The sequence below is a fragment of the Neoarthrinium moseri genome (genome assembly GCF_022829205.1).
Source record: "Neoarthrinium moseri strain CBS 164.80 chromosome Unknown scaffold16_Wmoseri_CBS_16480, whole genome shotgun sequence".
In the NCBI taxonomy this organism is placed as follows: domain Eukaryota; kingdom Fungi; phylum Ascomycota; class Sordariomycetes; order Amphisphaeriales; family Apiosporaceae; genus Neoarthrinium; species Neoarthrinium moseri.
The window spans coordinates 51,543-64,608 of NW_026055130.1; the positions used below are offsets into that span (position 1 = coordinate 51,543).

Genomic DNA, 13,066 nt, shown 5'->3' on the forward strand with positions numbered 1-13,066 from the left:
ACCCGGGATTTGTTGCGGTGTTAGGATCCGGCGTACTTGCGTGTCGGGGCTCAATCTTGGTAGCCAAGCAACGTGGGGCCCCGGATGAAGTATCCGGCCCTTTCGAAGCGTGCTTGGTGGGCTTTGGGGTAAAGATGAGGAGATCCGGTCTTCAGCGACGAACCACGTTCGTCTGGAAATGGATCGCTGGGGTCATCCTCGGCAGTAGTGTACGATTCGGAGGAGCGGACCACTATAAAGCAACGACGTTTCACAAGCTCCCCAACTGACTCGAACTAGAAGCAGAATAGTGAGCGGAGGCCGAATACGATGAGCACTAAAATATCAAATTCTTCCCTCATCGGGCTTTTAGTCCAGTTGCAAATATGTTTTGCCGAGTGCGGAAGCAGCCCGACGACTGGAGGCTGTTTAGCACCGACCGCGTCGCCCACTTACAGCTCCTTCACATACGAGCAGGAGAGTGCCGATCGCTACGCTATCCCTCTGACATCACCCCTGTCACTACCAACCTTTGCACCAGCATTTGATGCAGTCTCGACCTTGTTGCCGACATCTGTCGTTTACACAACGTATAGTCTGAATCGCTCCGCCACCGCCGTCGACGATGGCCTGTATGGGCAGAGTGCCTACGCCGCCCTATGGGTCAGTCTCACATATTCGCAAGAGCCCCCTTTCACCACAACGGCTTCACCAACCCCGGTTGCCACAAGCGAGCTCCTCTTTCCCCCGCCACTGCCGGCGCGTCCCCTTAATGAAGACAAGTCCCTAAGGTTTCCCTGCGACTTCATCTGGGGGGCTGCCGCTAGTGCTTGGCAGATTGAAGGTGGCTTGCAAGCCGAAGGCAGAGGCCCTGCAGTCTTTGATGCGATTGGGTCCGTGGGCACCGTGGGCATGAACGATTCCAACGTAGCTGATATGAGCTACTTCCTGTACAAGCAGGATATAGCGAGGCTCGCTGCTTTGGGGATACCTAATTACTCATTCTCGATCTCATGGTCCCGTGTGGTGCCTTTTGGAACCGCCGGTTCTCCAGTCAACACTCAAGCTCTGGAGCACTACGAGGACGTCATCAAGACCTGCTACGAGTACGGTGTCACTCCCATCGCGACACTTATGCATATTGATAGCCCATTCGGGATTTTCGACGATATGGATGCTTTCCCAGAGCACTTCCTCCATTATGCCAAAGAAGTCATGACTCGGTTCGCAGATAGAATACCTATCTGGTTCACTATTAATGAACCTAACATTGCGGTTCCGGTCAGTGCTCTCATATTCTCTCAATTAAATTTACGCCATCCAATAGAGTTGCCGAAGGTCCAATGTGGAAGTAAGAGGCATACAAACAAGACAGCACCTTAACCGCCCTAACTACATCAACAAACATTACTTACTAGATGATTAACAAACGCATAGCTGACTTTTTTATTGCCATTAGTATGTCTCAAGAAACTATAACATCTTTACGGCTCAGTTGAAGGCACACGCTGAGGTCTACCATTGGTACAAAGAAGTGCTGAACGGAACGGGACGGATTGCCACGAAGTTTGCGAACAACCTTGCAGTCCCGCTGGATCCGACCAACCAATCGCATATTGATGCATCGATCAGGTATCAGGAGTTTACTCTTGGAATCATGGCTAACCCGTTGTTCCTCGGACAGCAAATACCAAAAGCTGCACTGCAAACCCCGGGGCTTAATCTGACTGCATTGACCGATGAAGAAATCAAGTTCATCAATGGTTCCGCAGATTTTTGGGCTTTCGACCCTTACGTGGCACAATTCGCTTATCCGCCCGAAGAAGGGTACGGTGCATGTATATCCAACTCTTCCAATCCGCTTTGGCCCGTCTGCGTTGGCACTGGAAACACGCAGTCCAATGGCTGGCTCATGGGGGCTATATCAGACACGTATTCCATGATTGCCCCACAGTACGTCCGCCAGCAGCTTGGCTACGTTTGGAACGTCTACAAGCCCTCGGGGATCATGGTAACAGAATTCGGGTTCCCCCAGATCGCCGACTCGGAGCAGGAACTTCGCGTCCAGCAGTTCGACTTTGAGCGCTCAATGTACTACCAGAACTTCCTGACGGAGACGCTACACGCAGTACACTCGGATGGCGTCAATGTCATCGGTGCGCTCGCCTGGAGCTGGATCGACAATAATGAGTTCGGCAATTTTGGCCACCAGTATGGCATGCAAACAGTCAATCGGACGGACGGGTTGTTTACGCGCCATTACAAGAGAAGTATTTTCGACTATGTTGATTTCTTCCACAATTATATAGCATCTTAAGGCTGAATGGCCAACTTAAATAATGTAGTGATCAATTGAGCATGCATATCATCCATTGAGGGCTTGGGGTTAATTTGTCTTGGCCAGCTTATTGGTGGTTACTGGGAGTGGGGAGTGGCGAACAGCCGTTGCGACAGCTATCTTCGACGTCATCGACTTTGATTGGCCAAGAAGCAACTCGCTACCGAAACACAGTCAAGCCCACGGGCCTGTAGATGTCTCCATCAAGTTTTCTATGGTACAAGAACCTCAGATGCAGCTGATTCTTCGTTCTCTTCTACGTCCGGTTCCTCTCTTGGCAGTGTCCGATAGTGTCGTTGATTTTGGTTTTACCCTGATACTGCAAGGTCGGCCTCGAAGCATGGCCTCCTCTTCACAATCCACGAAATGGCCGACGAGATTCTATGAGTCTCGACACCCGGAATGGCCTTATCATGAAAGGGACTTTTCGCGGGAGGACTCAACGCCGGACTCAGCATTCTATTCAACCCCTCGTTTCGTCACGCATATCGATGACTATGCCATATCTTCCCTGAGGCAATACTATGACATAGTATTACCTCGAAAAGGGAGAGTATTGGATCTTTGCAGCTCTTGGGTTAGTCACTATCCAAAAGCGGTAGAAGACTCTGTTGCCTCCGGGGATCTGACGGTAATTGGAATCGGGTTGAATCAAGCTGAGCTTGACGCCAACAAAGTATTAAACAGTGGGCGCATAGTTGTAGACCTTAACGAAGATCCCAACGTGGCCTCGGTCTTGGAGAAGACAAATCTGCACGGAGAATTAGACGCAAGTACGATGGTAGTATCTATCGACTACCTAACGCAACCCGTCGAAGTACTTCGAAGCGTTCTAGAAGTAACACGAGAAGGTGGAGCTATACAATTGGCCGTCAGTAACAGATGCTTTCCGACAAAGGCCATAGCCAGATGGTCGAGGGTTGGAGAAGACGAGAGACTTGCGATGGTTGGGGACTTTCTACACTTTGCCGGATGGAGAAACATCGAAATTGTTGAGTTGAGTGACGGAAAAGTTCCTAGGGCCGTTGGGAAGGATGGAAAAGGAGTTTCAGGCATAATGACATTTTTGGGGATGAACTTGAGAGACCCTTTATGGGTCGTGCGAGGTATTAAGATGTAAAATAAGGCATTGCATATGCAACATCAGCAACAGAACGTTCTTCTCAACAGGTACTCCAGAAAGAAGCACATATGAAGAAGGATTCGGACCAGGATGCTTCTGTCCTACGGTATCTATTTGTGTATGTTGAGATGTTTACTTCATGATCAGGTTTTGCTTCCAAACGAAGAGAATGAGACATCACTAAGCATGGAGATATCCTATTATACCCGCTCTTACAGGGGTGACCAGAAACGTTGCGCCCGTTTGGTGTGAAATGATGCCTTATTATTGTTGTAGGCGCTAAGCAATTGATTAGAACTGAAGATGATCGGCAGGGACATAGCGTTTGCCTCAGGTGCGTCCACATGCTGAGCTAGAATTGAACATACTGGCCTGAAAGATGTCAGCTGAGAAAGCCTTGCCTGGGGCCCCACACGAATTTAAATGAATACACCCAGTGCCAGTATTTAGAAATTAAGGATGCAAAGTGGTTCACCTTGAGCAGGTGTGTCAGGCTAGATTGTAGATCAAAATCTACCTATCTCGGAACCTTACCAACGCGTGCAATATGTACGGTTTTGCACGTCGAGATGAACATCTAATTGCAGCTCGTTTGTTTGTTTGGTCATGCGGACAGTAGAAAACGTCATTGGTATGATGCAATGACCTCACGCTATAGAGCCAAATGGAATTTCTGCCTTGAACCGGGACCTCCACTCTTATGAGCAGACTTCGTGGTAGGTGTCCTGCAATCAAGATCGATTCCCGCCTTTTATTTTTTTGGTAGGTTTACCTGGGTTGGAAGCTACTATGTGTGAACTTGAAATATGTACCTGGTTGCTATAAAGATGAGAGGTATCCTGCAAGGAAGCAACTATTTATCCGGTGAGAAAGTTCACCGGTCGACATAATGACATGTGCTGAAGTATTACAATGCCTAAGTCAATGATGAAAGATCGTGATCTAGGGCTGTCTTTCATATGCACACCTGATGAGATCGTGATTTGGTACGATGCATGTGACCGATGCTCAACCTGCAGATCTGTGCATATCCATGTTCAACTTCTCCAAAGCGTCTCTGCAGTTCACATCCGTGGGGTCCAATTGGGGCTAAAATGTCCTGGCCTAGAAGACTGACTGTTTGATTGGACAACGAATAAGAGGTTCGTGCTTTCAAACGTATTGATCCCAGCCCAGCTGAAAATAACCGGCTGCAAAGGATTACGTGAAAACAATCAGGTTTCTTACTTGAGGTCTATAATAGAGTGGCCATTTCTGAGGCAATGGTACATCGTTGTTATCCTGTAGGAAAATTGCCTCTTCCAGTCACGCATCCGGCAGAAGGAGTGTGTTGCAAGGTAGGGCTTGGTGTTTTCATATTTGGAATGAAATAGAAGACGCCCTTCATCGAAGGATTTGGAGTAGCACAGAGAGGATTTGACGTCTCAAAATATTGTCAACTGGCGGAATGGGCTAAAAATACGTGTGAGAGGATGTCGGATCGTGGAAAGTGAGTTATCATGTCGCAAAAACCCCCTTTGTAGAAAAGAAGTTGCTCAGCGGCACGTGCAGGTCCGCGTTCCGTGGTAATTATAGGGATCCAAGGGTCATTCTTACCCGTCAAACCCGCAGCGAATCCCATCTTGTCATTGTTGACTGGAGCTGCTCCCCTGCATGTTAGTGCAAAGTGAGAGCATCGGAACGAGCCAACATTCTGACTCGCCTATGTGGGACTGTCTGGACGGTCTCCAGTATGCAGCCAAGGGCCAAATATTGTTGACTGCATAGTGTTAAGTAATGGGCCATGGAAAGACGCATGACGGTGCCCAGGGATATATATCAGTATTCTGAATCCAAACAAGTCCAATGATGTCATACTTGCTGCTTTATGTGCTACCAGGAGCGCGTGACGAGTGCATGAATAGAGTGCTTTTCTTGGGGGGTACTGGCATTCTACTCCGACCGATACATCCGTTTTCCCCTCATGAAATCTCTGTAGACGAATCTCGCACGACAAGATGTGGGCCAAATCCTCCACTGATCCAATATCATTGCTGGATGAAGCTTTTACCATCGCCGGAATATTGCAACCCTAAATGTCGGCTAGGAGCACCACACATGTAGATTCATCACATTGGAGAAGCCCACGCTTGAGCCAGTTGGTGATACTCCAGCTGCAGCTCACTTGCATAGGCATCCTTCCCCGCAAACGCCTCACCCCGATATGGCTACCAAATCGACCAACGTGCCAGGCCTCGACAATTCCAGCCCAGAAACCTCCTCAACCTAAGTAGCTGATGGTCGGTTGCCTTACCAAGCTTGTTAGGCCAACGCCAATCCGACCCTGCTAGTAGAACAGTGTTGATTACTACAAGTCGGCGAAACGACTTCACCCATAGTCATGGATTGAGGAAGATCAGCCGGGTGATGTTATTACCATCCATTACCACCCATTACCATTCCCGGGATTGGAAAAACTACAAGGAGGCCATTGTAGGACTCATTGCTTCAACTTTCAGCGATTGGTCTCAAATACGGAAGCCGCTCAAAGGAACGGCTTGGCGATTATACTGAAAGGGAGGGATAGTCAAGATGCTGCATATAGTGGAGTACCCTAGGCGGCCAGTTTGTTTCGGGCCACACAGAAGTTCGGAGGTGTGACCGATAACCGCGGTGCCATTGCCGTACGACTGACGGATGCAAGGCCGACATGTGGATCAGAAAGAAGGCATTGATAGTCAGGCACAACCCTAGACTACAACGCCGACCGATCTCCACGTTTTACACCAGCCGATTTAACCGGATCGTTGCCCAATCTGACCGGACGGCAGAATGTAACCCGGCTGGGTGGCCTCATTAAATTTAGCAACTTGGCGGCAACCGGCAGCTGCGTTCACCAAATTGTAGGTCATAAACTGTCGCCTGTAAACCGCTCTTCAAAGTGATTAGAGATTGGGTGGTACATTGGCTATTGCGGGGGGTTACATGGTGGCTTCCGGGGAACGTTGGAGTATTGCTGACATGCTTTACCCCCTGGTCCCAACTCCAGCCCCTTTGGCGCTGGCGTGTTGCCTCATTAGCAACGGCTGCAGGCCGTGCATGGTGGCTTAATGGCTATACCGACGTGCATCAAGAGATTCGGTTTTTGAGTATTCCTGACGCTCCGGTATCCAAGGCGTTGTGTAAGCATGACGGTTCTATGGTAATCGTGTCCATCGCCCATGAGCCAGGACAAAAGCATTGCTCCGCAGCTGACCAGATCGCCTGTTCGGGTTATAGGCTGCCAGGCGTATTCCTTGGTATGACTCGAAGAAAGACCATTCGAGGGTGAGCGTCACCATAATTGGATAGAGACATCGGTTCCCTTGCTGGGTTTGAAAGGCGTTGCATCGCATGTCGGCTACTGTGCTCTCTGTCATGAAAAATCACTTCCAAGCCGTCGTTCACTTTCGATCTATGGCAGATTCCAAGATCCTGACGTGAATGTCTGGAGTGGTTGTGTGACATCCAAACCATTGCGTGCATTGACAGATGTATTGGGCGTTGCCATCTTGGTATTTTGTAGGTAATAATGGATCGAATGGGCCGGTTGTGTCGTCATACCTTAGGGCCTTGTTGTGAATACCAAGCAGGATCAAGAGCCGTTCTCCCTGGTTCGATGTCTGTCCATGAACGCAAGTATAAAAACCCAGGTGTCCTCCATCCTTAGTTCTCGTGCTTTTTCTATCAGCAAGCAGCAGAAGTAATATCATCTGAAGCTCCCTCAATCGCTTTCCAGCCATAAAACATCCAAGTCGCAGCTGAAGCCCATCACTCAACCATGCAACTTATAACTCTCCTTTTGCCATTTTTGGCCTCGGCGGTCCTCGCTAAGCCTTTAGTCGTGAGTGGTCTCCATTTTATTAGTGTATTCTTCGTAATATGATGAAGGAGCTGTCAAGCTGGACACATTTTGGAGCCTCAAAGCATGACCGAGGGATCAAAATTCAGAGTTTCCAATCACAAAACTCAATTTCGGAAGCTAATATCCTTTTCAGGTTCGAAACGGAGGTGGAGGTGAAGGCGGTGGTGATGGAGATGGAGGCCACCCACCTGGCGGCGGCAGTGGCGGCGGATGTCCCGGCGGCGGCTCAGGAGGTGGCGGCTCAGGAGGTGGTGGCTCCGGAGGTGGTGGTGGCGGCGGCGGCGGAAAATACGATGCTTGCAGCGGTCTCGTGAGTATCCCATCTTTGCTCCAGGGTATGGCAGCCGTGACATAGGACGACATGCTGATTTCTTCTGCAGTACAATACTGCCCAGTGCTGCGCAACTGATGTAGGGGGAGTGGCCGACCTGGATTGCAAGAACCGTAAGCACTCTCTTGGTCTCCCTAACCACAGCCCAAGTGTATTTGTAGTGTCGAGCTGATCCCTTGCGCTCAAGCATCCGCTATCCCGTCGAGTCCTACCAACTTCAAAGAACTCTGCGCTGCTGTCGGCAAGACCGCCGAGTGCTGTGTCATCCCTGTCGTAAGTTACCTCCCCCCAGTTGAAATCTCGTCATGCTCACAAGAGGATTAGCTTGGCCAGGATGTTCTCTGCCAGACCCCGGCCGGTCTCTAAAGTGACCTCAAAGCTGAAGACTGAGTGAGAATCTCGGTTATTCCGCAGTGCAGTCGATGGCGCTTCATGGTAACTCAGAGCGCCTCCTCACGACTTTCTAGAGGGGCACCAAGCCGCTGGCCAGTGATAGCAGTTGGACGCTGTACCTGGGAGTCATTCGTTCAGTTATGTTTTCCCTGCAAAGCAACGATTAATACCGGTAGCATAATACATTGAGCTCAATGAACTTGTCTGTGGTTGATACATAATGAAACGCAAAATGCAGTATGATGATGCATCCAAATATTGCGAGTGCACGACTGGAGATAGATGAGATCTCCGCATTAAGTAGGCAATGGACCGTATCTATACAACTGGCTTTCATGTCGTGATCGCGTCAGCGTATGGCGTGCATATGCAAGTAGATGCAATACATATAGCCGACACGCAGAGGGCAGCAGCAAGCGACGAATCATGGGGATGTATAAAATTCAACAGGAAAAAATGTGCCGAAAATGAAATAAAATCATAACCCTAGCGCCATAGTTGAAGCTACGCTGAGATTTCTAAGCGAAGTCGATACTTGAATGACAGCAATTTGAACATTTCCCGAATGATCGCAATGAATCCCCAATTCGAACATTCAAATAATCCCAAGCATATCTGAGTTACCAGTGAACTTATTTGGTCACTAAAAAGGAATGCGACCGGGCACTAGCGGAAAAACCAACAGCAAGTAGATGAATAGTCGCTTGTGGAGCATGTTTCGTGCTATGCAGAATGCCCACCGTGCCTTGACGCTATGTGATGAAATGGGATAGTTAAGAATGCAATAGAGAGAAACATGGTTCAGCCACGACTCAACAGGAAGTTTCATAAAGGGCCTTTCGGCTTCTCTGCTCTTGCCAGTCCGACGCATATTATTCCCAAGAAAGCCCCCTCCGGTAACACAGAAAGGAAATCGCCTATGTATTACACCATTTAGAACAGTAGAATAATTCCATCAGTGTCGTCTCATAGCCAAACTTGAGCGTAGACGCTGCGTACGCCTTGTAGGCGTGGAAATCGATAAGGCCGGGGCAAAGCTCGCGCTATCAGTACCGTGGTCAGAGGAGATTTTGCTTTGCTGGCTTCGGTGACCGCTTGATGATTCTGATGGTTCCCAGAGAACCATAGTCAAGTCCTTATCAGATGAGGATTTGGGCTTCCCTTGATTGGGTGATCCCTGTTCCTTGGACTGTGGCTTCGCTGGCTTCAGAGGGGCCACAGCATCAGACGAACTTGCCCACGAACGGGATGTGGACAGATCATGATTCTTAAGTCCAACAGAATCTCTGCAAGCTGTAAGACCTTCATAGCCTCCGTTTGAAGGTTGTGGTAATTCTTTGTCAACTATCTCGTCGCCCTCGTTACGAGCCATCTTCGAGCCACTGTCAGGACGGTTGCAGCTGCCACCAGTCGCTTTGTGGAGGGCGGTAATCACCTTTGCAACCGATTCTTCAGTTTTGCTTCCAGGCATACTCCTCTCCAAGTACTTGAGGCCTGGATTTCTAGATGACGATGAAGAAGGATCGACAGGAGCATGCAATGTTGAAAGGATACCATGGCCAAACCCAGGACTAGCCGTAGACCCAGTGCTTGAGCCGCTGGCCGTTTGTTGAGTAGTGGTTGAGGATGTTGTTTCGTTTGCTTCTTGAGCAGTAGATGAAGAAGCTCGATGCTTTTCCCGGTTGAGATAATCTTTGATGAGTTGGTCCGAAAGCTCTTTGGGCCGCCTGCTTCGATCGACAAGCAACGTCGTCCTTCCCTCATCTACGGCTTCTCTAAGGAGCGCATTTTTCTGCCGCTCGTCAAGAGAACGATAGAATGGCTGACTGCGGAAGCCTTTTTCAAGGTAATGAGGCAAGCGGTCTTGCTTTCTAATGGTCGTCTGCCGGTCCCTATGACCGAGCGAGTTCAACATCGATTGAAGTTGGGACATCTTGACAGGACTATTGTCCACGACGTTTGCTTATATGCAATGTTACAGGAATAACAGAAGATGGTAATGCCGTCATAAGTGTTTGTCGTAGGAATGAATCCTTTTTCCACAGGCCAACGTACGGAGATGAGGTGAAAATTAGTAGGACTGATGCGAGCGTGATCTGGATGAGGTCAAGGCATTTAAAATTCATGTGCTCCGCCGTTTCCTCGCCATTTGTGTGCTGGTTCTGACTTCCCTATCTCTCTGGATCAAGTGTGGAAAGAACTTTGAAGACGGAGGTAGCCCCGTTGGGGAGTGGAGATGGGCCGCCCGTGATGTTCAGCGTAGCATCGGACCTGAAGAAGTAAACTTCACACGACGACAGGTTTCGTGAAATGTGCATAGTTGCGCAGCCATACTAATCTAATATTGATTTTGAAAACCCACTATCGGAAGCTGCTCATGATCCTTGAGTTTTGTGCTGTACCAGCCCGTCTTTGAACTCTAACAGCATAGGTAGGGAATGCGTTTGAAAGGCGCTTCAACTCGCTCAATGCCAGCGAAGTGGGACAATGAAGTATCCACCTGTATCAACCAAGTATTATACATTAAATCGGATACCAAGTCCATGGTAATTATCTTACATTGCGGTCATACCAAATGACACAATGCCAATATCTCGCAGCGCAATTAATGCAGTTTTTTGAGCTCAACGTAACAGTACTTGGGCATCGTGGTGATCGCGTCGTAGGCTTCTGGAGAATTGAATGGCGCGCTCAACCTCGCAAACTCAAAGTTCCATACCACAAGTGCCAATACTATTTTCATCTCGAGATACGCCAGTCTCTTTCCAAAGCAGCCTCTCGGACCCAGCCCAAAAGACAGTATAGGGCCTGCTTGGGCATCGAAGATTACTGGGCCGTCCTCAGGTCGTTTTAACCATCTTTCCGGGTTGAAAAGATGCATGTCAGCGGCATCCCACTGGCCACCCCAGTGCTTTTCCACGCTTGTTTCAGATCGCATCGTGTCAGCTATGGGAAAACCTGGTAGCTTGAAACTTGGACCGTCGACAGGCAGGAACACCTGAGTGCCTTTTGGGATTTTGTGGCCCAGTATAACGGTGTCCACAGTTGTTTCTCGGCCAAAAACTGGGAGAGGGGCATTGAACCGCAGAGACTCCTCGATAACAGCGTCTAGGTACGGGACATTCTTCTTCGTAATTTCATCCACGGTCGGCTGGCGCAACTCTCCTAAGGCTTCATGATAGACATCACGTAGAGCTGATCGGAGCTTTGCCTGCACGTCCTGGTGATCAGCTATAGATTTTATTGTCCCTGCGCCTTACGTCAGTAGACAATACATCTATCGTTAAGAGCTATTGATGACTGAGTGATTAAATCACCACTGACTTTCCAACCTCACTTACACGATAGTGAAGTAGCACTGGTCTCATGTCCAGCCACAATGTACCCGAAAAGCTACGCGGCACTTGTTAGCCTCTGCATAGCGATTTCCTCATCGGAATGAAAACGTTTACCTCGTCGGATATTTGTGGAGAGTGAAAATAAGGCTGTCGACCCGCTTTGCTTGCCGCATTCATTTCCCTCTGTAATAAATGATCAAGAGCTGATGTCATTGTGCCGTCACCGCTTTGCAAACGTCCAAGAGATTTGTTAATCTCCCTGGATATCATCGCATCCTTGCGGCTGAAATTTCGGCGAAGCTCGCTGTCTGTGAGCATCCTGATCTTGTGATCTAACCTCGGCAGCACTGACCGGAATTGAGTGCCCAGATGATCTGCGACTGCAGTAACTGCGGCTATGTCAGGTATGTCAGCCAATCTAGGAAACTCCGTAGACCCATTGCTATTTTTGGACAACGAGGCTTTGTCGATTCGTTTAAGATAATCGAGCTGGTGCAATGTCGTACTCATTGCACCATCAAATGAGAATGCCGCAGCATTGATGATATCCATGGCTGCATCAATTATGTCACGCCTGGCATCAAAAGGCCTATTCTCAGCTAATTGAGCCTTCAGACCCCAGAGATCAACTAAAGCCATGGTTTTCGAGTATATCTCTGGGGCTGACACCTGCGAGGGGTCAAAACCGATGACATATAGACACAATGATGGAATGGAGCATCACAAACCTCATTCAAGAACCCTGGCGCCATCAAATCCCGGACCAGTTCTTTATTTCTCTTGAAACGGGGATCGGCCGAGGTCATGGCAATGTGATGGTTCGGCACAACACCATGGAATACATCTGCACCGCGCTGTCCTCGATCGAATTCTTTGGTCCGGCGTAACAGGATATCCTGGGCTTCCTGATAGTCCGCCAATACTAGCATGGGCTTGGTGAATGGGATCATCCAGAACTGAACGAGAGGTGCCTTGTGCTTCAGAGTATGACTTGTGAACCATGGCCGTAGTCTTCCGTTGGCCTTCGCATATGCTAGCATCTCAGGCAAGTTGCCCCTGAGATTCCTGGCAGCATCATAATCATAAGGAACACCCGGTATAGGCCTAGGTAAGGCCCATTGGTAAAGGAGGAAGCCTGCAGCAATGAGAATGCTGATGGCAAAAGCCCAAATCATGGTAGATTGTGATGATATATGAGCTGTGCAGCTATACCTTGCGGGTTGGACCTTGCTTCGGTACAGTATTGTAGAAGCTAGATCGCGGTCGCCCTCCGACAGAAGTACTGACTGCCGGATCGATCTGCAGCAGAGCCCATGGCCGGATCAAGCGGGCACATCATTGTCGAGGAGACCCACGGTGGACTCATTCCTCGGGGAGTGTGGAGAAGAGGCACTGAGGTGGAAGGCCAGGTTTCGAGGCTAATGGCTTAGGGCAAGCCAACTAATGGCCCTAGAGTCCAACGCGGACGCCTTGGCGAACGCATGGGCTCTTATACGGCCATTGTCTCATCTGTCGGCCGAGATGCTATCCTCCTTGAGTATGTACGTATTGTGGTGGATCAGCCACCACGTGCGGCCGACTACCGATGCAGGGGTGCAGGCAGTCTAACGTACTGCGAGCCAATCGCCATAAATCGCATAGTGGGCAACCTTGTATCCTGATAGCGTGGGGTGCAATTGTT

At 49.2% G+C, this 13,066-nt stretch overlaps 4 protein-coding genes across 4 annotated transcripts; 2 read left to right on the top strand and 2 right to left on the bottom strand.

Moving 5' to 3' along the window:
* Nucleotides 1-309: 309 nt before the first annotated feature.
* On the top strand, nt 310-2,296 carry JN550_005228 (uncharacterized protein; the record flags this gene model as incomplete). Its single annotated transcript, XM_049316832.1, has 2 exons — nt 310-1,260; nt 1,439-2,296. The coding sequence occupies 2 exons, from the start codon at nt 310-312 to the stop codon at nt 2,294-2,296; spliced, it is 1,809 nt and encodes a 602-aa protein (XP_049172644.1).
* A 4,943-nt stretch (nt 2,297-7,239) lies between these two features.
* On the top strand, nt 7,240-8,020 carry JN550_005229 (uncharacterized protein; the record flags this gene model as incomplete). The annotated part of the gene is made up of 5 exons (XM_049316833.1): nt 7,240-7,302; nt 7,457-7,633; nt 7,704-7,767; nt 7,842-7,927; nt 7,979-8,020. The coding sequence occupies 5 exons, from the start codon at nt 7,240-7,242 to the stop codon at nt 8,018-8,020; spliced, it is 432 nt and encodes a 143-aa protein (XP_049172645.1).
* Nucleotides 8,021-9,002: 982 nt separating this feature from the next.
* On the bottom strand, nt 9,003-9,980 carry JN550_005230 (uncharacterized protein; the record flags this gene model as incomplete). Its single annotated transcript, XM_049316834.1, has 1 exon — nt 9,003-9,980. One exon carries the CDS (start codon nt 9,978-9,980, stop codon nt 9,003-9,005), a length of 978 nt encoding a protein of 325 aa, XP_049172646.1.
* A 672-nt stretch (nt 9,981-10,652) lies between these two features.
* Nucleotides 10,653-12,560, bottom strand: JN550_005231 (uncharacterized protein; the record flags this gene model as incomplete). Its single annotated transcript, XM_049316835.1, has 5 exons — nt 10,653-11,278; nt 11,389-11,440; nt 11,500-11,774; nt 11,892-12,054; nt 12,114-12,560. 5 exons carry the CDS (start codon nt 12,558-12,560, stop codon nt 10,653-10,655), a joined length of 1,563 nt encoding a protein of 520 aa, XP_049172647.1.
* Nucleotides 12,561-13,066: the final 506 nt, after the last annotated feature.